The sequence below is a fragment of the Rosa rugosa genome, chromosome 3 (assembly GCF_958449725.1).
Source record: "Rosa rugosa chromosome 3, drRosRugo1.1, whole genome shotgun sequence".
In the NCBI taxonomy this organism is placed as follows: domain Eukaryota; kingdom Viridiplantae; phylum Streptophyta; class Magnoliopsida; order Rosales; family Rosaceae; genus Rosa; species Rosa rugosa.
The window spans coordinates 49,070,462-49,096,176 of NC_084822.1; the positions used below are offsets into that span (position 1 = coordinate 49,070,462).

The 25,715-nt window shown below is 37.5% G+C and overlaps 1 protein-coding gene and 1 long non-coding RNA gene across 2 annotated transcripts; one reads left to right on the top strand and one right to left on the bottom strand.

The window, feature by feature from the left end:
* Positions 1-2,237: 2,237 nt before the first annotated feature.
* On the top strand, positions 2,238-3,162 carry LOC133740993 (uncharacterized). The gene is made up of 3 exons (XR_009861544.1): positions 2,238-2,479; positions 2,594-2,983; positions 3,027-3,162. It is a non-coding gene; the product is annotated as an uncharacterized LOC133740993 (long non-coding RNA).
* Positions 3,163-21,896: 18,734 nt separating this feature from the next.
* LOC133737871 (uncharacterized) lies at positions 21,897-22,325 on the bottom strand. Its single transcript, XM_062165349.1, has one exon. The coding sequence runs from the start codon at positions 22,323-22,325 to the stop codon at positions 21,897-21,899; it is 429 nt and encodes a 142-aa protein (XP_062021333.1).
* Positions 22,326-25,715: the final 3,390 nt, after the last annotated feature.

Genomic DNA, 25,715 nt, shown 5'->3' on the forward strand with positions numbered 1-25,715 from the left:
TTCATGAAGGAAGTTTTCCCCAAATTTGGTACGTATAAAAAGTCGATTTTTGAGACGCCCCTAAATACGTACGATTTCGAAATAAAATCGTTCAAACTAATTCACACCACTTCTCCCAGTTTCGTATTCGTGCCCACGCCTACGAAATTATTTCCAAAATGTCATCGGACATTAATTTGAATTTTTCGGGTATTACAAACGAACTGTATTCTGAAGCACGTCAACCATAGCTATTCTGTACGTTGTTTTCCATTTACAGAGATAGCTCACTCCATCTCACCAACTGATCAACCAATTCTGCAGTTCAATCATAACCAGGCATTATTATACGCTCTAAGATATGAATCAAGGTGAAAAGTAAACTAAAAATGACCCAAATCGCCGCTGCTCACAGTCAACACCGCGGTGGCCGTACAACCCCAAAACACCAACTTTTCCAAATCTTACCCGAAGTTGACATGCAATTACATTTTCTTGTAGAGCTCGACGAGGAGATAAATTTTCATACCTCATTTGCTATCGTCGGGTCACCGGAGAATGAATCGAAACCGCCGTAGCTTTCGGGCTTCATTCTGCTATCATGAAGGTTTGGTTGAGCAATCCGAGCGCATGTTCAGCTTCGTGCCATTAACGTGAAGAGAATGCTACCTGCTCGACACCGTGAATCGACCGGAAGGTGGCGATGCTGCTGGGTCGCTTTTTTGCTGGATTTCGAGTCGAAGAAATGGTGTTGAGGTTTGAAGCTTCTGGGTTCTCCGGTCTGTCTTGGTACTTATATATTTCTCAAGTAAAATGAAAACCAACGGGCCAGATCAAATGGTGGACAACGTACCCCAGATTTCACCGTATGATTGTCCTTTTCTGTCTAAATGAATTTCCTTAAACTCCCAAACCTCCAAAATCTGAAATAAATAGCTATGATGTCTGAAAAGTTTCACGAAAATTACTACGAACTCATCCCCATGCGTACTCTAATACACAGCCCTTAAATTGGACATTTCCCTTCAGGAAAATTTTCGAAAAATATACCTCAAACAAACTTAATAAATATCGAGATAATAAAATAATCACAAATAACTTCATCTCATCTTCTTAAAATTTTAAGGGTTTCACAGGATCGCTCAGCCTAGCGATCCGGGTCGCAGACACACAGCGATTGGATGCGTCGTTTCCACATCGCAGGTCGCCGGGTAAATCAGCGCTTCCGATAACTCTATATTGTGTAACAAAAAAAAATGCAATTATTGGAAAGAGAAAGAAATATAAAAGAACAGAAAACGGTAATCCAAAAAGTATGATAAAAGATGGAGAAAGATAAATTATAATCATTATTTTTTATTTATAAAATTATTTCAATAACTATATAATGTTTTTGGTGAATATTTCAACTTTGTTATGAGAATTTATTTTTAACATAGATAACATTATTCATTCAGTAGCTAACGAACGTCACTTGGTAGTTGATACTCAATCTGGGTCATACCCTTGTGAAAATAAGCACTCTATGATCTGACCTGAGAAGGAGAAAGAGTATTTGGAGACTCAAATGAATGATTTTGATGGTGATTCGCTGCCGGAAGACGAAGGGCAAGTTCCTCTCAAATGAAACATATTGATAATAATGATATCAAGTCGAGGATATCTATCATGCATGCATATGATTCCTGATTGAATGAATATACGCTACATATTGAAAAAGGCAGAGTTGCTTTTTGCGGCCTCTCTTTTCAATGTTGATCACATCGATTTTATGTTCGTTGAGAAGTATCGATGTTTATTTCGTCAACAAAGAAGGCTGCAAGTGTAAGTTCGCGATCGGCCATAAAGTCCAGGGCTTCAATTTCTTTTGTCCTTGCCCATTATAATCTTGAGCAACGAAAACGTGAGTCAATGAGGCAATACTCTTGCACCCAAATAAAAAGGGATGACCAAGCGGACTACCAAAAGAGCAATAGTATGATTTACGTTTTTCCACTATCTCGACATATATCCAGCTTCAAAAGCTTGTGGTTATTCCTAGTAGCGTTATCTCCTCCGCGTGTTCAGCTTACTTTTGAACCCAACCTGATCACCACTTTGAAGAGAATGGCGATCAAGTTTACACATTGCCATATGCATGTAATTAAGGATCTTGGTAATTAGTCACTATCTAGGGTCCATATGCTTAGCTAGAAGTTTCCCCCGGTTAACAAAGTTTGCATGACATCTAGAACTACTGGTCAAAACAGCTCAAAACTACAAGGTGGTGTTTGTTACACGGGATTGGACTGGATTGGACATTCTTATCTAGTCCAATCCCAGTTATCCCATGTTTGGCAGCAAGGGGACTCTTTTTAATGAGACTCCACAGTCCCAAAAACCACCCCGACACCGTCTACCACAAACCCACCAAAAACCATGGGATTGTGGAAGCCACTCTCACTCGATCTACTCTTCCCTTCTGATGAGGTCACCGTTCGGAGCTATGCTGGTTTCGCAGGTTGGTGGTGTTGAAGCTTTGCTGATTTTGGAGCTTTGCTGGTGTTGAAGGCTTCATACCCAGAAAGTCATGAAACATTGGCTTCACTAATTGGTCTTCTTCTTCCTGCTTCAGCTTCTGCTGCTTTTGGGTACTGGCATTGTTGCTGGGCAGAGCCATTTTCAGTACGGCCATCTCAGACCCATAATACCACTCACTCTGGTGCAGTGTTGGGTGTAAAGAGAAGAAAAAGAGAGCGCGATTTTCAGGAAAGGAAAAAAAGAAAAGAGAGCAATTAAAAGCAAAAGGTGGGTTCTTGAAAAGAAAAGAGAAGCAAAAGGTGGGTTCGAAAAGAAAAGAGAGCAATTAAAAGCAAAAGGTTGGAAGGTGTGTGCTCAAGTGCTTTGTGTGTTTTCTTCTGGCAATTATTTTTGTTGTTTGCATTGACAGAGAGAGAAGAGAGAGTGTATAGAATACAATGCAATGGGGTTTGTGTCTGGGTGTTGAAGGTTTTGCAGGTTGGTGGTGTTGAAGCTTTGCTGGTTTTGGAGCTTTGCTGGTGTTGAAGGTTTTGCAGGTTGGTTCTATATTTAATCCCGCTGGCACCAAACATGGGTCAAGGAACTCTATAGCATAACCTGGCTTGAAGAGTGGAGGACTCTAAAAGAAATTAAGCCGGGGTAACACAATCCCCCCTAACAAACACGGCCCAAAGGTGATGCACTCTTTGAACTTCAATTATGAACCAAATTCAAAGGTGAAAATTGTTATCTTGTAGAAAATATTAAAAGAAAGGAAGGGAATTCAAAAATGAAAAATCAAGTACGAATTGAAAAGAAAACCACTAGTAATAAATAAGTCGTATTGGGATCTAGAAATTCTTTCTTGGAATTTTTTTTTGAATGGAATTCTTAAATTGAAGCTTGAACCTTTCTCCAATTGTTGTCGAAAAAAGCTAGAAGAAATCAATAAATAGAGGAAAAGGGAAAGAGAATGTAGCTATCCATCACAGCTAAAACTCAACTGGCTTATGCGTGATAAAATGTAAAATGAACTTTGGTTCATTTCAATCACCGCAGATCGGTAGACGTGTCCTTATGTGTCTGTGGTCTAGATGTGCTTGCTCTCCAAGCTCGTCTCTAATTGGGTAATTTCTCTTTCTTCTCTGTTATAATGCACCATTCACAATTACAAAAAGCCTCTTTAAAAATCCCCCATCTGGGTAACCTTTGAAACCCATATAAGCAAGTACACCCGTTGAGCTTGACTTGTCAAGACTATTCACTGCTTTTTTGCCTTGTATTTCCACTATTGAGCTTGACCAGTCAGATACTGTTCACAAAATGTCACGACTAGTCAAGTTTTTAGTCAAGAACTCGACTAAAAACTTGACTAGTCGTGACATTTTGTAAACAGTATCTGACTGGTCAAGCTCAATAGTGGAAATACAAGGCAAAAAAGCAGTAAATAGTCTTGACCGGTCAATCTCAACGGGTGGACTTGCTCAACTGTCACACAGAGCAAGAGTACTAGTCAGAAGAAGCAAAGGGTGAGATGGTGTCGAAGCTTCAGAACCCTAAAGGTGCGGAAGTTGTCCCACAGGTGTCCGCGAAGCCCAAGACAGTGCCACAGGTGGTGGACAAACTTAAGAAGGAGGTTAATTGGGTCAAGCCCAAGAAAGGCAGTGTGAATGCTGGTGAAGACCATGGTGTTCCATTCGATTCTGAATTTCGCGGCCTCTGGTTTCTTTTGCATTAAAGAAGCTAATCAAATCTCTCTTTCAAATCCCAAATGCCAAAGAATGTGACCAGAACCAGATATTCCCAAACCTTGATGAACAGTTGGCCATACATCATGGTTAGTAAGAAGTGACCGGACTCCTGTAATTTTGGCCTGTCGGCCGGTGACCGATGACCGGTGAACCAAAGTTTCTTAAATTTGTAGCCTTCTCGGAAAACTCCGCCTCTTCTCCCTTCGTCACCACCCTTTTCTTTTTCCCGGCCTTGCCGGAATGGGGTTCCTAATTCCAGTCCATCGGAATGCCACATCAGAACCTGGAGTTGGGGAAACATGGATTCAGGAAGCTCACCTGTTCCGATGTCGGATTCCGTCGGCTCTTCACGTCCGGCCGTCGAAATTCCGGCGAGCGTGCGGAAAAGGACGGTGAAGAGGGTAGAAGATGAGGGGTTTTATTTCTGATTAGTATTATAAAATTTTCATTAAATAATCTTTTAGTTTGCTTCTTCGGATCTAGTCACTGTATATGTTTTTCAGTTTTTGATAATTCCTCAATGCAACTAGTATGTGCCCAACTCTCTTCGGTTTGACCTATTTTACAGCACTTTGAATTATCATTTGCAGAAGTTCCAGATTTACCTTTAACAATGTGTGGAAGAGGATAAATTCAGATAATAAAAACGAATCACTCATCTAACTAGGAAGTAATAATGTACACAAAGTAAAACCAAGATGAAGGAATATTAAACCTCAACCTCAAGCCAAACGATAAGGTTAACAACTTAACCAAGCAATAACATCGTTCATTAACGCTTGGACCATGCATAAAGGAAACTGATTGGTAATTATATGGTTTTTCATGCATGAAACATTAATTAGATGGTTTATTATGTATGATGTATTATTCTCACATAATACACACCCATATATCTTAACTAATTAATGAACACAAACCATAATTAAGGAATAGTGGAATCTCTTGCATGCCAAACCCTATAGTTGATGTTGATCAACGACATGACAACTAGGGTAATGATGTTTGATGTCGTTTGTTTGTTAATGCATAACACTATCAAACTTTACTCCCAGAAACCAAATTTAAAATTCTTCGCAATCATGTGCGACTGTGTGGGAGGTCAACGTACATCCCATGTCCTTTAGTCCACAAACCACAATGTTTCCTTGACCTAATTTCATGTTGATGGTGTATTAACAATTAAACAAATCGATTATATCCTTCCATATGTACATGTTGCTTTCATAATCCTAGCTATCACTACAACATGGTTTTGGTACTCAATTGCAATTGCTATGGTGGGGAATGATGAGAGCTAGCTTCTACTCTTTATGGGATGCTAGAAATTTTATTCGTTTTAATGAGCGTCGCTTAGCTGCTGATTATTTGATTCACTCTATCAAGCAGCAAATTCGAGAGGTTGATTTTTGGGGTTTTGGAATTATGCGTAACTCAGTAGATGAGCTCTGTATTTTTAGTGCTCTTGGAATCAGCAGTAGACCCTCAGGAACACAACAAATTCGTGAAGTGAATTGGCATGCTTCTTGTGCTTTTCAATTAAAGGTTAATACATATGGTGCTGCTCATGAGACGCTAGCTAGGGTTGGCAGGCTATGGAGGTATTTTTCGTGATCACTTGGGCAATTGTATGGGTTGTTTTGCTGGTTCCATGGATATTGCTACGGCCCTAGAAGCAGAGCTTCAAGCCATTATTCATGCAGTTTCAATAACATCAGGAAAATGATCAATGGACTTCTCTCTGGATTGAGTTTGATTTAGCGGTAGGCATTCACTTTTTTGCCAATAAAAATTGCTTAGTCCTTGGCATCTAAGTGTTGATTGGGCTAATTGTTGTATCATTCTCTCCTCTATGCAGATTCGATTTTCACATATTTATCGAGAAGACTAGGGAATCAAGTGGCTGATTAGTTAGCTAACTATGGGGTGGATCATGAAGGGCATTATTGGTGGGACTCTTGCCCTCCTTGTGCTTTGGCTGCCTTTGTTCACAATATGCAAGGTTTACCGAATTTTCGTATTAGCTAATTCTAATGTGCTTGATAGATTTGATGCAAAGGTGGGCTTGGGTTATGGTGATTTTTGCTGCATGGTTGCTGAGGCACTATATGTGTGTTCCATATAAGTGGTTGCTGCGTGGTCACATATATATGCTCTTCTTATATTCATCAGTGTGTAACTAATTTAGCTCAGTGCTCACTTTGAGTACTTTATTTCATTTTGTTCTAAGAGAGGTTTTGGCTCTTGTTCCCCTCTCTCTTCTTGTTCTTTCTTTTCTTTTATTAATAAAATAAAATAGAGGGACGGGCGGTGGGTTCCCGGTTGCGATGACCCCATTTCTTTCAAAATTGTGGGTGGGTGCTAATCACCCCAAATCGGCTGTTGCGGAGGAGCTAATATCGCTTAATCCTTTATTTAATTTAAAAATAAAAATAAAAAATAATCCTAGCTATCTACTAAAAATTGAAGCTTCCGGTAAATTCCTTGACCATCCTATGCTACAATAGTTACGCTGTTGCTCCCATTCTATGCCCATGATCGATGTGGTTACTTCTATCTTTTCGCAATCAGTTAGTTGTCTTGCTTATGTCAAAAAATTAACCATACAAACGGTTATGTTGGGCAAGGCTAGAGAATTTTAACCAAAAATTAAAACGTCCCGGAGTGTACGTAGGTATATTCTAAAGTCAAAATCCTTGGCCCTTGGGATTAGGAGAATACAGTGCCTGCTGCTTTGCTTTGGTACACTAATTTGGTGTTTAGTTTTATACATTTTTGCATTTGGTCCAGTAATCTTTCTGACTTGAGGAAATTGATGAATCTCAATACCATCCAAATCAAATAATGTTGTCTAAGCAAAGATGAAAATTGATGAACTTTGGACCTCTGGCTATGATCAAGTCTTTCACTTCAGCACATGCAAATCAATCTTATTCGCGTCAAAAGTTATATACGGATTCTAAGTTAAATGCATGGTTACATATAGTCCGGTCGCCCAAGTTAAAGTAATCATATAGGAATGGGACATATTAACCAAGCAAAAGCTGCATGCATGTATAGTGTTGATCAGGGACGTAGCCAGTATACATAGGAATGGGACATATTAACCAAGCAAAAGCTGCATGTATAGTGTTGATCAGGGCCGTAGCCAGGATACAGCTTTGGGGTGGGTTAATTTAAGGCTTGCTTATAAGATTTTTTTTTTGTTTTACTTTGTCGATAATAATTCAATAGATTTTGAAACTAAATTTTAGAAGAAAGACTAATAGAAAATATTGTAACTAAAGAAAAAAAGGGAGAATAAAATGTGGAAAGAGCAAAGAAAAATAGACAAGATTTGCCTTTAAGAGAATAAATTTTTAAGAAATACTAATAAGAAAAACTAATAGTAAAGTTGTAACAAAAGAGCAAATTTCCCGCGGCTGGTCCATAGGGCTGTTGAAGGGCTTTGCTCGGGTTTTTGTCAGGGAGTTCGGCTGGGATGGTGCTGAAGGGTGGATCGTGCGTACGGTCGGGTTTATCGATCCCCGCGGCTGGGTTTTGTTGGATCGGTGGTGCCATTCGTTGGCGGCGTGCGATTGCGACGCTTGGCTCAGGATCGGTTGTTCTGGTTTGATGCAGGTCGCGGCGGCGGCGTGAACTCAGGATGACTTCGATCGTCGGGATGGTTTGTTCTGTGCTGATGCAGGTCAGTGAGGGCGGCTTGGTCGCGGCGGTGGTGAGGCGGGTCGGGAACATGCAGGTCGGGCGATGTGGATCGGCTGGAGCTTGGCCGAATGGTGGCGTACGACGGGGTTGTGAAGGAAGGTGGACTGGCCCGAACCAACTTGACGGGTCTGGAGCAAATTTCCCTTTGGTGGACTACCCCTGTTGGGCCGCGAACTGTTGGGCTAGGGTTTTGCCCTAGTTCATTGCTATTTGGGCTAGGGTTTAGGCCCTTGGCCCAACCCTATGTTTTTAGCTTTTTGTCTAATTACACTATGTTCCCTTGTTTTAGAAACCTCAAAACCCTATGTGGTTGGGGCCTATATTCCATGTTCCATTTATCCATAGTTTATAGGCTCACTTTAAATGAGCGGTTAGTTCGAATATAGGTGGGCTACTCTCTATGTATCACAGTAGTTCTGCTACAACTTCTTGATCTGTCTAGTTGAAGGCAGCAGAAGGATATGTAATGGTCATCTTGGCATGCGTCAATGAAATCCACATTCCCTTTAAAAAAAAAAAAAAAAAAAAAAAATGAGGCAAAAAAAGGGGAGAAGGATACAAAGAAAACGATTAGGGGACTCGAACCCAAGTCATAACTTGAGAAAGAGATAAAAAAGTAAAAAACTTGTAACTTTTCCAACTGAACCAAAGTTTAGGGACTTAATTAATTTGCACACTTATACTATCCAAAAGATTGCAAGAGTTTTAGGTTGGGCTGTAGCCTAACCAGCTCTTCATGTAAGTGTGTAATTATGTCCCTGGTGTTGATATATACAGCCCAAGTCATAACTTGAGAAAGAGATAAAAAACTTGTAACTTTGCCAACTGAACAAAAGTTTAGGGACTTAATTAATTTGCACACTTATACTATCCAAAAGATTGCAGGAGTTTTAGGTTGGGCTGTAGCCTAACCAGCTCTTCATGTAACTACGTCCCTGGTGTTGATATATACAGCCCAACCAGCCCTTCATGTAACTATGTCCCCGGTGTTGATATATGTTGATACTGGTTGGAGGGACGCACCGCCACGTGGTGTGGCAGCCCCTATGCAAGAATTTCTCTTTAACTTTTAACTCAATGTCCCATCTTCTAGAAGCCCCATGCCAATTAGATTATAATTTGGAATTGTTTTAAAGCAATAGAATAATATTAATATCTCCAAGTTGCTTTCAGAACCTTAATAACCAAGAAGCTTCTTGCTAAATCCCCAAACGAGCTAGCAACCGACCACTCCAAAGTCCGTGTCCAACCCTTATATAATCATCCATGAAGAAAAGCTTTTAATTACTACTAAGCAAACGCATAAAACCCTACCCCGAAAACTATCGTGAAACCAAAATAATAATTTACCAACCAATAAATTTGTTATCATTCTTTTCGATCTCTGTTTGGTTTTGGGCGAATGTACATTAGGGTTTAGGGTCATTTTCTCCTCTTACCTATCCTATTTTGAACTTAATTTTTAATGCAGATTTCTTTTAGCTAGCTTGAGATTAATTAAGAATGTGATGATGGATTTGAAACGCATGAAGAAAAATTTCAGTGATTATGATATATTACTCGTTGAGGTCCATTCATTGACTTCAACTACTTCTTCACTGTGTTTCATGATAGTCGGTAACTCAGGTTTCTAATAAATTTGCTCATCATGCGAGAGGGAAAGCTGGCAACATCTTTTTAGTTCTTCCCACTGACAAAGTAATTGGTCAATCATGAAACATATTCTATTTATCAATGACCATGTAGTTATGCTCCAAACGTTCTAACTTTAGGTGAATTATATAAATAGAGATTTACGGTACGTTAAAAACAACGAGTAAAACCTAGATTTTTTTTTAATTTGAAAACCTAGATTGTTATAAATGTAATTCAAACAACTTAATAACATTAGGGTATTAGTGTTGGTTAGTGCATGTTGTACTTTCTAATTTTCTAAAGCATGCACAAACGGGGCTCCAACTCCCCATTCAAACTCCGATCCCTTGTCTTTTTTTTTTTTTTGATTAAGATTGAAGATAGAAGAGCATGCTCTCCATCTCCCAACCACTGCAAGTGGCCTAGTGGTTCTTGCCTAGTTGGGTGTGCTCCCCAACCTAGGTTCGAACCCCGAAGCTGTCAAAGTGGCCAGGCACTGTGCTGCAATGTACAGTTGGAGCATTTCACATGCGCTGAAGGGGTTTATCTTGGGCCTAGAAAGCTTTTGGGTTCCCCTTGACAAAGTCAAAAAAAAAAAAAAAATGCTCTCCATCTCCCCTTTATTTGAAAAGAAAGAAAATGAAACACATAGAGGGGGACGTAAAACCTTACCCCACAAAAGCAAACAGAAATCGAAGCTAACTCTAACCCCAACGAACGAAAACGAAAATTGGGAAGACCTGAATAATCTCTATTACATAATGATGAAACAAAATCTGGAGGGAAATCCCACCAAATCAAATCTACCAAAGAAAGGCCAAAATTTGCAAAAGCATCAGCAACTTGGTTTCCGATCCCTTGTCTTTACATGATAACAGACCACGTGATGGGCCCGGCTTGGTGGCACCGGAACCACGGGGAGGATTTTGACTGTTGAAGCATTGGAGGGTGGGTTCGTTTTCGTTGGGCACCGAATCGGAGATTCGGAGGCGCTTTTGCTGCTGCAATATTCCGTCTTTGAATTTAGGGATTCTGTTGGGTGGCAGTTAAATAACGTACGAGCATCGGACGGTGGAGTTCGACGACCTATAGCTAGTGAGGCGTAGAAGAAACAAGAGAGAATGTGTTGAAATGTGCTGCGTTTATTTGTTTGCTTATTGAACATAGCTAGATGAAAGCTGAATGAAAAAGTAAAAAGTAAAAATCTCCATCTTGTGCTGTGCATATTGATTTGTGGGGTTTGATTGATCGATCATTTAATCCTTTTTGGATAGCTATGATATATGATCAATCTGAACCCACCCATGAACTGGATGGCAGCATCCACCTTTTTACTGAGTTGAAATGTTGCTGTGTTGATTTGTTTGCTCATTGATCATAGCTAGCTGAAACATGAATGAAAAGGAGAAAAACAAAATCTCCTCCTTGTGTCGTGCTTAGTGATTTGTGGGGTACGTATGATCGATCGGTTCACCCTTTTGGCTAGCTAAGATATATGATCAATGGTTCACCATGAACCACTACATGCCGGCGTGTTAAACAGAAATCTATGGTGGTGTTGTGTTTATATTCTCTGATGGAAAAGAGCCAAAAATCCCAAACATGGTAATAGATAGATAGAAAGCTGCTTAATTACTCATGAAAACTACAAGCAGTGACATGTTTTGATGGTTTAATTAGTACAATATCCCAGATAAAGGCAAATAAAAACTAAAGGGAATATCATCACAATCTTCACGCTTCAGAGAAGGCGAGGCTGCCGGTCAAGTCAAGTACGCATTGGGACTTTGGGAGTCCTCATCCTGGCTCCGCTCTGGGAAAATCTGCTTGGAAATCTTGGCGTGTGGGATTATTTCGGGTGGCGTGGAACGGGCTGAACGGGGTTCGGGGGCACAGAAGATTGAGCTAAAGAATTGAACAACGGAAAGAAATGCCATGGTCTTGACTAACCTTCTCTTCGCCGGCAACAGACTACCACCTTTCCTCTTGGTGGGTTTGAGAGAGCTATTAGGTTCCATATTGGGCTTTTCCACCGGCGGCGGTGGCAGATCTGTCGCAATTTCCGCTCCGGCATTTTTCTGAAGCTCCGACGCCATTTCTGCCTTTTGTTCCCACCGTGTGGATGTGTTTGTGTGAAATTTAGGAGCTTGGGTTTCAAGTGGGACGCTTGCAGGGATTTTAAGAGGGTTTATCGTGAAGAAGAAGCTCCCGATGACTAATCACGATGATCCCCACGTATAGTTAGTTTTTGTTGGATAATGAAAAAGCCAAAAAGGATATAGAAAAGAAATTACAAAGAATGTCCCCGACAACAATCTAATCCATGAAAATCAAAGTTAAAAGCATGAATGACATTAAGAGGGATAGACAAGACAACTGGCTAGAGGGAAGTTAAAACCTGCAGCACCCTGTTTAGTGTTTACTATTTCTAACAGAGCCATTAAAATTGAGTTTGACAAAATTAAAAGTGGGGATCCACCTAATGATATGAGCCGTAGGGACATGGTTACTGACAATGTGCTTATTGCTTAACAATATCAGAGTAGGCAAGAAACAAGTTTGCAGTAGCAAAGGCAACATGAATAGCCTCTTTATGAGTACATTAGAGCATCTGCAGTGGGGACTCAAATTTGAGTCCAAAAGTTAAATTTAGGTCCAAAATCAGATGAAATCAGCTACAATGGATCAGAAAAATTTGGACTCATTTTAGCAGGAGACCCAAAACTCGGCTCAAATTTGAGTCAAGAGAGGACTCAAACTGAATTGGACCCAAATTTGTGGGACCTACACGTTGGACAGTTGTGAGAATACAATTGGGGTATAGCCTAAAGTTTGGGTCCACCGTATAAATTAATTCATGCATGATTTTTTTTTTCTTGGCTGAAACTCATGCAAACTTGCAAAGTTCATAATTTCATTGATATTTTTAATTTTTCTGTTCTTTTGGTATAATATTTAATAAAGTTTCAACCAAATGATGTTTTTTTTTAACATTCTGACCAAAGCTAAACGAAAAAAAAATAAAGTTAACAGTTTATTTCAATATAGTTTTATTGTTGACCATTTTTGTTACCAAAAGAAAATAACATTTGATACAAAATTGATATAGTTTTATTCATACTATGTATAAAGAACAAAATAAAAACAAAAAAAATTGATACTAAATATAGCTCTAGAATATGAGTCTAAAAAATGAGTCCTGCACCACTGTAGCACAAAATAATTATAAGTCTTTCTATACATTATTCAGATGGACTCATATCACTATTCCAGCCAAACTAGACCCAAATTTGAGTCCAAAATTTAAGTCTCCACTGCTGATGCTCTAAATACAAGGTTATCTCTAGTGATCCAAATATGATAGCAAATGAAGAGAGCCTTAGCAAACGAACTTATTGACTGGGAAGAAGTACTAGAAGCAATATGTTCCAATCAAGAAGGAGTAGTTCCAATCAGATGAATTAAACGATATAAATTAAACGATATATTAGACCAAGCTAGTCCAAACATCTTTTGAAAAACTACAATTGAAAAATAGATGGTTGATAGACTCCATATCAGAAGCACCGAAAGGATAAGATCGGTCAATAAAAGAGGTGGTGAAAATAGTATCCCTAGTTTTATGATGTGCCCTAATTAGTTGCCAAGCAAAAACCTTGATCTCAAGAGGTAGATGAAGCTTCCACATTTTATTCAGGAGGTTTGATCTTGAATGAGCAGGGTATTTATCAGTAAGCAAAGCATATGCCAATTTAATGGTAAAGTTTTCATGACCAGTAGGTCCCCAAACAAAATGATCCTTAAAATTAAAGTGAGAAAGAGGCAGAGCAGAGATATCATTAATAACATCATAGGGTAAAAGACCATGAAGTCTGTCAAGTTTCCAGCAATTATGTTCAATGAAATCAGCAACGATATCATTTAAATTCATAGAAGACTTCAAATGATCAGGAACTACATTAAAAAGAGAAAAGGGATATGACCAGTTAAAGAGCCAAAAATTAACATCTTGTCCATTGCCAACAATCCATCTTAAACCTTGTTGTAACAAAAGTCTAGAGCTTGTTGTAACAAAAGTCTAGAGTCTAAAATGCATTTCCAAGCAGTGGAAAAAGAAGCAGATTTCTTAGCTAAAAAGAAAGAGTGTTTCCTAAGATACTTAGCTTTCATAATCTTAACCCATAAATTATCAGACTCAGTAAGAATCTTCCAACCCAATTTGGCTAAAGCTGCCTTATATATTAAAGTGACTAGTCGGTCTAATTCCCAAACCACCTTTCCATTTAGGTGTACAAGCAGAAGACCAAGCAATAGGAGATGGATCCATGCATTAACTCATTCATAAAAATATCAGCTTATAATGCAAATCTTAGGTATTGTTCAGAGAAAATTGAATATTTCTATTCTTAAAAGAACAAAATATTATAAAGTTGGTAGGTGGGGTTTTCGGTTTTTCCCAGAATATTCTGCCTGTGCTCGTTTCGATGATCCATTCCGCATAGTCTTAGCTAGGCTAGCTTCGAATGAAAAATGCCATTTCCTTGCTTGTTGCCATTTTAGATCATTCCGAGTTTACTGGAAAGGCTGTGTGAAATAAGCATGCCGTTTTTAAGTCGTGACAAGAAACTTGAGGTCCGGTACTCCCATAGTCCAATCCATTCAAATCCGATCAAATCAAATCTAGGACTAAAACAGTCCTAGATTCGTGCCGATTTCTTGTGGTATCCCATCGTTCTATAGTACCCACCAAGGTAACATGACCTAGCTAGCTGGCGTATTTACTCGGTCCCAAATTAGTCTTTGGGGACACGTCGAGTCACAAAGAGAGCTCCCCTGAGTGTGATAAGGAGAAGGTGATATCATGATTATCATCACGTACGTTGTACGTATCTATTCTTGTTATCTTGTGTTTGGCTTGGCTTTGATTGGATGGAATTGTAAGAGCAAGTTCACCCGTAGTCAAGAAATGTCAAGGTCGAAAAGTCAAGGCGTTGACCAGCCAAGTAACTGTTCACTGCCACTGGACATGGGTTTCCACCCGTTTTTTTTCTTGACCAGTCAAAACTGTTCATCGATTTTTACTGTTCATTGAAGAGGAGGAAGGTGTAACTATGAAGTATAATTTTTTGGGTGTGAGATATAAAAAAAATGGTAGGTATTTATAGATAAATTTTTAGAATTTTTGACAATTTTTTTTCTTACCGTTACAACCCTATATATACATATTAATTCCTAAACCGTCGGATCTCAACATTAATTGAAACCAACGGTCCAGATTAAAGGACCGTTGGTTTCAAAATTTCTGTTCAGCCAACGGCTCCTGTGCACGTGTCGCTGCCCCGGCCCACTCTATGTCGCTACGCGACAAAAAACTGCCGCACACGCGTTGCGGCTCTTCCTGCGTCGTCCGTGTGTTCCACGCTCTCCTCCTTCGCGTCTCTCTCTGGGCGATTTAACGCGGATGTCACCCACATGTGGAACTCGGGCCGAGCTGGCAGCTAGGCAAATTGGGTCAGGAAAAATAGTCATGGCCTTGCCCTTTTTTTTGGACTTGGTCATGCAAAGCCAAAACTTGGCTGGTCAAGCTTGGGCCGGTGGAAGCAAAATTTTCCTTCAGCTCGGTCACCACATCATCAATCCCTGCTAGTGCCCGGTCAAAACGAGACCGGTGGAGTTGCTCTAAGGGGGCAAAGTTTTTATGTTGGGTTCGAATTAAGGTCACATATCATTGAATTCTAGTGCACATCCAAGTACTTTTGAACTTTTGTTTTTGGCACACGAAGTGACGAAACAGAAGTGAAAAAGAACCCAATTTGGTCACACCTAAAAGGCACAGCCTAATGTTTCCTAGCTAAACAAAGTTACTCATTCATAAGAAGACCTGAATTAAGCATGATAAAGATGCATGAAGAAAACTAGAGAGAGCATCGACTTGATGCATATACTCTCGCAGATACTCTCGCAGGCGTACGAATCGTGTCAAGTAAAGAAAATATTTGAACCTTAGTTTATCGTACCTCGGGGATTAGGTGTTGGACATACCCAAGATAATTGGCGGTAGGATACTAAAAGCACAAAAAAATAAAAATAAAAATAAAAACTATAAACAATCAAAGCACCAAGTCTTGGCAATACTCTGCTTAGCTCACACCAAATCTATTCACAGCCACTAACTTGTAGCCTCAAGGCGAATATACAAATGAGTCGATGGATTCAATGATTGAGAGTTGAATTGAACTTAATTAACAAAAAGTAATGAAATGTAAAGCAATTAATATAATTGCAAAGAAATTAATAAAAGTGTAAACAATATGAATGAGAATGCCGGGTGCTAGGGAGGTTCCTTGACCCAAATCTCATGTGTCGGAAGCTAATCTAATGTAGATGCAAATTTCATACTTTGGCGGTAGTCGTATCCAAGGCGGTTCAAGACTCAATGACCGAAATTCTATTTCATGGTATTCTTACCTCCGGTTCAAGGGTCGTAGGAACTCACTTGACATGAATTAGAGCCAGTTCAAGAGTCTTTAATTCACATCAAGAGGCTTAGAGATCGAGGAATTAGACTACTAAGTGACTCGCCCGTGCAATCACGCAACAAGTGTAAATCACCATGCTTATAACCCCTCGAATACGAAATTGAAGGTTTCTAGCTTAGGAATGAGAGGGGGTCAAGCCTCTAACTCCATCATAAACATGCTCAAAATACATACCCTAGAGTTGACTAGGCTCCTAGATATGCATTTTAATCCAACAAAAATAGATATAAACATCTATCATATGAAAATTGCATCATTACATTAAAATAAACATCATTTACACAAAATTTGGACCAGGGTACACAACCCTAGCCCCCAATAATAAAACTACTCACTACCCATCACCAAACTAACATCAATATATATAATTTAAAGAGGAGAAAGTGAAGAGAAGTAAGGGAGTAACAAGAACAAGCCACAAATTGCTATAGAGCAAGTATAGCTAGCCTTGATTTATGACTCCCTACTTTTACCCAAATTTAATAGTGTTGAAGTTCTTGATGCTTGGGCTTCCCTTTTGAAATCTGTGGAATTGATGAAGCGTTTTGGTGGAATAGTGAAGAAAATATAGAAAATGGGTTGGTGGTGGTGAGTTTCGGTGTTCGAGAGAAAAGAGGATGGAGTATGGTGGTGTTCGGCGCTGTGTAGGGTGAGATAAAAGGGAATGGGTCGTGGTCTGTATATGCCGAGAGAGAGAATATATTCATTAAAATCTGGATGGCGCGCTGTGCGAGAAGGAAGAAAGATAAGGTGATGGTGAGGTGTCACCATCAGATTGGTTTAAGCGAAAAAAGAAGAATGGTAGCTGATGATTGATAGCACGTGCAGCTCCTCCATAATATATTAAACTAAAGTTTAATTAAACCAAAGCTTAATAAAACCAAAGCTTAATTGCCTCCTCTTTCTATATCTTTTATTATTTTTTTCTTCATAATCTTCTTCCCATCAACATACAATTGCGCACATTATTTTCTGGTGATTAGGTTCCACATTCTCGTTGACATTGATTATTGTTGATTTTTTCATCTTTTTGTCAGAAACTCCATTTCGCTCTAATTTCGCACAATTTCTTTTGAAATCCACAACTCCGCTTATTTACTACAATATAAATAAAAAAATAGATTAATTACATAATAAATGATTTGATGATTAATTTATTGCTAGTGTTTTAAATACAATTATATGTATAAAAATACGTGTAATCAAGCATCACAATGGAAGAACCTGACAAGTTGATCTAAATCCCTACTTAGTTACCTTGGTGCAATCTCGGATCTGTCAAGAACGAGTTGACGACTACAGGGGAAGCCGTTGACTGCAGTCCGCTATACAAACGAAGCCCTGTAAACCTGTTCCAATCGACTCTTTCACTTTAACAGACTTCTTAAACACAACAGTTAGTATAATACATGCCACCACGTGTCCATCTTCTAACACCAGTTGGATTGTTGTCATGGTTGACCTTCCTGTGAGGAGAATTGACTCAACACTATTGTTCTTCTAAAGAATAGAAATATTCAATTTTCTCTAAACAATACCTAAGATTTGCATTATATATATATATGCTGATATTTTTTTGAATGAGTTAATGCATGGATTCATCTTCCATTGCTTGGTCTTCTTGTACACCTAAATGGAAAGGTGGTTTGGGAATTAGACCGATTAGATTAGTCACTTTAATTGAATTGGAAGATTCTTACTGAGCTGATAGTTTATGGGTTAAGATTATGAAAGCTAAATATCTTTCTGACCAACTCTGTGTTTTTAATTCCATACAATATGTGCTTATTGCCTATATATGAATCCCAGCTTTGAATCCAATCTTCATATTCGTCTTGTATCATACAAAATGATTCGATGTGAGCTTTCTACCATAAAAAGATCAAAGTATCGTAATTTAGTTCGTTGCGAAAGCTAAACTACACTGTTGCGAATAGAGAGTCGTCGAACGCAGGTATCGATCTTGATTGTTTGACAATTTCAACTGCATCCGTGAAGCTGCCAGATACTAAGGTTGGGCTGGCACGAAAGTTGGGCTGATAACAAGTACGAAGGGTTTGGTTTACAGAGTTTGTGTGCTAGATTTGATTTAAAATTTGGGGTTTTGAATTATGGATTTCCGATTTCGATCGTTGACCGCTGGGTACGAAAAAGAAGAGGAAAGATTGAAGATTTTGGTCGACTTTCGGGGAGGGAGGACGGTTTGGGTTGAGGAAGGTTTCAATAGAAGAAGAGGTATGTGTTTGATTTAGGGTTTTTTTTTTTTTTTTTTTCAGCTGTCTCGGATTGTGGTTTTGAGTTGTGTTTGAATTTTGTGTATTTGTATATTAACATGTGAATGATGGTGATTTGGGTTTAAGTTTTGGTTTGGATGGAGATGAGATCAGTTTTCGCCTTTGATTGTCATACCGATATATAATAGACCAAATTGGCTTATGGCTGTCTTCGGGAAGGTTCTACCTAAACTAAACTGAGATCAGTTCTTACACTGTTGAAAATCTTCCATCAGCATCAGTCTTCATCCAAGGAAGGTTAACATCATCAATCACTATCCTTTACTTTTTCTTCGTTGAAAATTAGTTTGTTGAATCTTCAATAATTGCGATCTTATTTTATTGGGTAGTCTGCGTCTCTTGCTTCTGTAGATTGTAAAAGAAAACGATTCACCTCTAGAATTCCATATACCCAAAGTCATTTTGTTTCATTTTAGCCATATTACTGTTCTTCTGAAAACGATTGATGCCAGATTCCTTTTCTCTGATATATGTAGTTCTATAAAAGCCCACGCACTGAGCTACAAAACAGAAGACCACAAAACCAATCTGTTTTTCTTTGGGAAAAGCTACGCCTTGATTTACAACGTTGATGGCACCAAGTCTGTCACCTTTTGTTGTTTAAAGATCATTTGATTTGATTACTCATATTTGAAACCTGCTTTGATTTTGTACTATTTGTTGTGGCTCCTTTATAGCTGAAAGAATCTAGCTTTATAACCTGTCTAAATAAATTACCAGGAAAAATTTGATACAATAAAATACAAACAAAACTTTTATTGTCTAGACAATGAAAGAGACGCTAAAGAAAGAACCATCAATAAAAACTGATCATGAAGACTATTAAATTTTGGTTCCTATTTACCACTTTGTTTCATAATCATCTGTTCTTTTTAAATACATTTCCTGATCAAGAACTCAAACTTGATACTACTCAGTTTATTGTTTTTGGGTATCGGTACTAAATAAAAAAAATTTAATCATATTAAGGTGTGAGATTAGTAAAGTGTTCTTTGTTTGATAGTCTTTCATTGATAAAATTGATTACGCTACAAGATGTTTATATATCCTTTGACTTTGTAATGACCTCCAAGATGCTTATATATTCTTTAGATGTTTATAAGAAACATAATCTACTTTCTTTTGATTTTATTGAAACAATGATTTCATCTATGGTAAATATTAGCACGAAGTATCATGACATCTATAATAAACATCATGAGTTCTTCAATGTTTCATATAGTCAGATAATCTACTTTCTTTTGATTTTAGTAAAAAATGATTTCATTTGTTCTTTTGATTTTAGTAAACAATGTTTCATTTGTTCAGTTCTTTGGTTCTTTGGTTCTTTCTTTTTGGTTCATTTGATAACTCAAATTTACCAATGCTATCTGAACACCTGAAGGGGGTTGTAAGCTGAGAGTGCATTTGAACTTGAATTTGTTAGGAATTTTTTGCATATACCTGAAGAGGGTTGTAAGGTGAGGGTCTTAGTCTGTGAATTTGTTAGGATTGTAAGGTGAGGTGAAGGTAAATTTCAGAATTGGGGATTTCCTTGGGTGATTGAATTTGATTCAAATGAAATTTCCGAATATACTCATGGATTTTTTTAAGGAAAAATACTGTTCTTGACATAAGTAAATTGGACATTTGTGTTTTTCATGTTTAGGACAGATAAGTAAACTGATCTGCTTCTAACACACAAGGAAGAAGAGTTCGGGAAAAGCAAATTGCAATGCTAAAGTTGGTTTAGGATATAAAATATGATTCAGTTTGTACAATTCTTTTGGCAGTCAGAATTCACTCATGCTTGGTGAAATTTTTTTTCTCAGTTTGGACAAGAGAAATCTAAAAATTGATACACCACTCCTCTTTCATCAAACTTTTACAACTGTTTGTAGAGAGATGAATCAGTATTGAGATGCCTAAGGTTTCATTACGATCTCAAAGTAGTGTAAAAGGGTATTGTTCTGATAGATATATATATTTATTAGCTGTTTTAAGTCTTTTGTTCTCAATTCTGGAGCTCATTGTTATTTTCTGGGTTTTCAGTTGTGGTTGTGGGTGCAGCTACTGTTCTGTGTATTACCAGATTAAAGGTGCTGTTTTTCTAAGAAGTTTTTTTTTTTTTGCTTCTCTCCGGTTCCTGCGCTTTGGTTACAATGTGGGTTGACAATGTGATTACAAAGTTTGGCTCTCTTTTCTTGCTGTTGGTCCAAAAGCTATAAGCAAACTGTAGCTAATGTTACTCATCTAGAAGTTTGTCCAGATTAGTATTTGTTAAAGTCTGAACTCACCTTTTCTCCACATCTTTTCTTCTTTTCTTCTTTTCTTGCCATGACAAATAAAGTTTATGAACCAAACCAACAGAACAAAATAGTATAACCATCAAAATAAAGTTTATCTTTTTTTTTTCTCCCCTTTTTCTTTAGGAGATGTGGTTTTGTTAGTACTATAATTTGAAGATTATAGCATGACATTTTATCTTTCTTGGTGAGACTCGAGTGTTTTTCATTTATGTCAGATTATGATTTTTAAGTTTTAGTATTGACATAGAGTGCAAACTAATTTTACTTGAACACCATGAAGAACAATGGATTTGATTCAAATTTATAAAGCAGTCATATTGTAAAAGTATATAGATGAACTGCCTTTCAAGTTATTTCATGAAATACACTTTCATCAGTTATTGTTGAGCTTCATTTCATTTGGTTTGCACTTAAATCATTTTGCAGACTTGCATGCTTCAGCATTCTGTTTTCTGATAAAAAAACACTTTCAGTACAATATCATCTTTTCATAGATGGTATCTTCTGTTCAATGATTTAATGAGCATATTGCTGAAATTTTGTTCAAACCTGGAAAATTGACCTCTGAGGTTTTCACAAGATCACTGATATCTATTTTCTCATTCTACCTAAATTTTCATTAAACTTCTTTATAAATTTCTTTCTTCACTTTTACAATCTTAATTTCTATCATAATTTATACTAGATCTTCAATTTCTACAAGATCCATAGTCAGATTTTTGACTTTTGGTAGATGGTTGCAGATGGATAATTTTTTGATTATACATGGATATGATGGATGTTCGTTTCAAAAGCATTACATTAACCAGGATTCGGGGGATAGGTATCCTTCAGTTGCTCTTTTTTCATTTTATATTGCGGTTATGTTGTAGAAAACTTACTTATGTTACTTATTTTTTTGATGTCTGCAGCTTTGTCTTATCAAGCCCTCACAAGTATAGATTACAGTGCTATTATACTGAACCACGTATTGTGCTGCTTGGCATATAAATTATGGATTCTGTTTGTTCTTATTGTATTTCCTGGTAATCACTATTAACTGCATATGTAATTTCTTTTGTTTTCTTCAATCAGGTTTCTTAAATGACATCTTTGATGTATCACAGTACTGATGTTGTTTGAATATCTAAATATTGTGTTTAACTGCAGTGCTGGAGTTTAAATATCTAGCTAATGATAGGTCAATTCACAGATTGGTATTGATCATTCTGGAACATAAAACATTCCTAAAAGCCTCGAGACATCTCCTGAGATTTGCTGTCCCCAAGAGCCTTGAGAAGTCGTATCAGGCTTTTGCAGCCCCCATCTGCCTTCAGAAATATCAAGAGACTTTTGCCGTCCCCAAGTGCCCGGAGAAGAAGCATCAGCAGGCTTTTTCTCCCCCCAAGCACCTTTAGACATCTCAGCAGGCCTTTGCCGTCCCCAAGTTCCCTCAGAAGAAGCATCAGCAGGCTTTTGCTGCCCCCAAGCACCTTTAGAAATCTCAGGAGACTTTTGCCATCCCCAACTGCCCTGAGAAGTATTGGCAGGCCTTTCCTCCCCCCAAGCACCTTTAGAAATCTCAAGGGACTTTTGCCGTCCCCAAGTTCCCTGAGAAGAAGCATCAAGTGCCTTCTGAAGTAGTATCGGCATTTTGCTGCCCCCAAGAATGACGGGCAGTAGACTTATCTTCAGTTTAAATATCTAAACTGTTATGTAAAGCATATTCAAACTGTATTTCTACAGTCTTCGATCTTCAGCCAAACTGTTGGCTTCAAAGTTGGCTGAGAAGGGAAATCCAAGCTCTTATGCAGGTTTGTAGTCCTTGCATGTTTTTCCATCATTCATTTTTCATATTTCACTACAAATGAGTCTACATGATTTGCTTTCTCTATTTTTATACAGAAACGTGTAAGCCATGCATTACCAATATGATGGAGTTCAATTCTATAAAAGTACCTGAATGACGTCAACAGGTAGTGCAGCACCTGAACATCAGAAGCTTATCACATCAACAATTTTTGGTCATATTATTTTCAGCCTGCTTTCAAAACCTTATCACATCAACAATTTTTGGATTATACAATGATCAAGAAAGATCACAATCCTTTTGCGCTGTTTTCCAGAGCTTTGGCTCAGCTTTTGCAACAAAGTGGATTACAACTCACTGTATGCTACTGCAGGTAATCAACTAAAATGCTATTGCTTGAATCTGTCTTTTACAATTTTTTTTTCTTTCACAATTTAGATATAGTACTAATTCTTTTACTGATCAATCTACAGACATTCCAGAATGAATCAAAGCTGATGAAAGTCTCTTCTAGACTAAATTAACAACCACAAATTCCAAAAGCAAAAGTGGAAAACTTATTCAGCTGATTTCACTCTGATAATTCTAAGTCACCTATGATGACCTGGAAATTGAAGTAAGAGGCTGGCAGAAGCAGAAATTCCAGAAGAAATTCAACAAGTTTGCAAGGAAGTTCAAGCAAAGTTCAGTTGCCAGTCCTGTTTATCTGCACTCAAAATTGTATTTTGTCTCCAAGAACTATAGTCAGTTGCCCCTCCTCTCTTCTTCGTTTCCTCTTCAGCTCGGAACTCAATTTCTTTCTGATTTTCATCCCCACTACTATCAGCCATGGAATACCCATTCAATTCAACTTCCGGTGAGCTGCGCTCTTTTTTGTTTCTATAATTAGTTCGCTATAATTTGGTTTTGATTTCCAATTGTTTGCTGTAATTGAAATTTGTTAGGTCTCCACGACAAAAGGTCTTCGCCTTTTCAATTAGAAGCATAAATTCGTCATATAAATGCTGCATGAATTTAGTTTGAATGTGAATTATTTATTACGATGTTCGAATTAAGAATTTAGCTGGATCTAAATTGTCTATAATAGTTTGAAACACATTATGCAAAGCAAATGTGAATTTCATTTCGTTTTCATATCATTTATTTGATTATGGCCTGCTCAATGCTAATCTCCATTTGTGTTTCAGCTGCCTCGAAATCCGAGGGCATTGCACCTGCAATTTCACTCACAGAGAATGCATCAAAGCACTTCAATAAGATGAGATCCAAACATAATGCATGAGGATCTATGCCTGAGAATTGGTGTTAAACAGGGTGGATATTCGGGCATGTCGTATACCATGGACTTCTAGAGCAAAGAAAATGCAAGACCAGATGATTCAACCATTGAATATAATGGTTTTAAGATAACTGATGTGCTATTTGTTATAGTTAAGAGTAATGATCGCACTTTATGTACTAATACAAATTAGTTGCCTTTAAATTTGTTATAAGAGTTTCTATTGTTGAGCTGATATAGTATAGGGTTTTGGAAAGGGATTAAAAGACACAAATGTAATCTGTGAAGAATGTAATTAAATGATAATTCATTATGTTCTAAGTTCCAACAGGTTGATCAAAATGATTGGTGTAATGCTATTTGATATAAATCAAGAAATCAAGCACAGACTAGGCTCTTCTTTATAGTTTTTCTCTGTTCATGTTTTAATGCTTATCAATGGTTTGCATTCTTTGTGTTTCTGTTCAATCTTCTTAGGCTCTTCTTAGCTTTTAGTATTTCTGTTTCCCTAGTTTGTATGCATTTTCTGTTTCTTTGTATTCAGTGTGTATAAGATCTGGGTGTTTTGTATTGGAGATTGGTTTTTGAGCTTGAAAGTTCTTTTTGTGTTCTGGGTTTAACAATTTTCTGCCTTTCATGTTGATTTTTCATATAAAACAGAGAGCTTTTGTTTATATATTTTTGTTTTGTGGACTGTTTATAAAACAGAGAGCTTTTGTTTATATTGTGTTCTTTTGTGGACTGTTTATAGCTGTAAATATTCTAGATAAGCTCCACTCTACTTGGGATTGTTTTCTGAAATCAAGTTTTCTTGATATTGTGCATTTGAGAAGCGATATTATGTGATTTTAGTGTGTTCTTTGTGCTTTTAATGTCATTATCGCATACGAAATGATAAGATGCTCTGTGATCATAACTGCAAAGACAAATCAGCAAGCCTTGCTAAGTTAAAGTACAACTCATAAACAAACCAAATCTGCAAATCTTAGTCTATAATAATAGCGAAAAGGTGAGCACTATTACTTTCTCATGTAATGTTTACATCAATCATATAATTTAAGATATACCACTCTTATGTTACTTTCTTCTATAGCAGGGACGACATCTCTATAGAATCACTTGAATACTCATCCGAAGATATGCTGTAAATAGTTAATCTTAACTTCTAGCATAGACCTTTTTTGGCCAAGCCTAACCATTTTTTGCACCATGTACATATACAACTACTTGGTTAGCATCTGTACCATTTTTGGAATCTGACAAAGGCACCAGATTTTTGGGACAACTAAACAATATACACTCTTATTTTGCTATGTAATATATCTATAACGTAGTTTTTATGTAAATTCAAGCATATCAATAGTATACCCGCAACATAGGCTTTTTGCCTAGTTCATCTTATTTTGGAATGATAGACATTGATTGATCAGATCATGTGCCTGTAGGCATGTAAAACATAACCTTTCCAGAAGGAGCTAAAGACCCCACAAAGTACCCTTTCTAAATTAAACTCCTTCTGATCAATACAGTGTTTTAATTCCATACAGATATGTGCTTAATTATTGCCTATGAATCCTAACTTTGAATCCGATCTTCATAGCTGAATATTACGTGTTGTATCATACATAATGATCGATGTGAGCTTTCATAAATTTCTACCATAAAAATATCAAAGGATCATTACCAATTTAGCTTCTCTGTTTGTGCCGGTACATATAGTCAATGTACATGTCTGATGTCTCCACTCCTAGCCTGTAGTGGTTTGGAAGTATTATTCTGTCTTGCAACCTGATGTAACACCACCTCATGATGCTTACTATCCTAAATTTCAATAGATTAGACATCAGTCACATGTTATGCATGCGAAAAATGCAATTATTGAAAATAGAGAAAAAAATAAAAGAAAAGAAGACGGTAATACAAAAGTATGATAAAAGATAGAGAAAGATAAATT

What these genes read in the sequence shown, in the direction of transcription:
- LOC133737871 (XM_062165349.1), bottom strand. Translation starts at nt 22,325, where the DNA reads ATGCCGATACTACTTCAGAAGGCACTTGATGCTTCTTCTCAGGGAACT.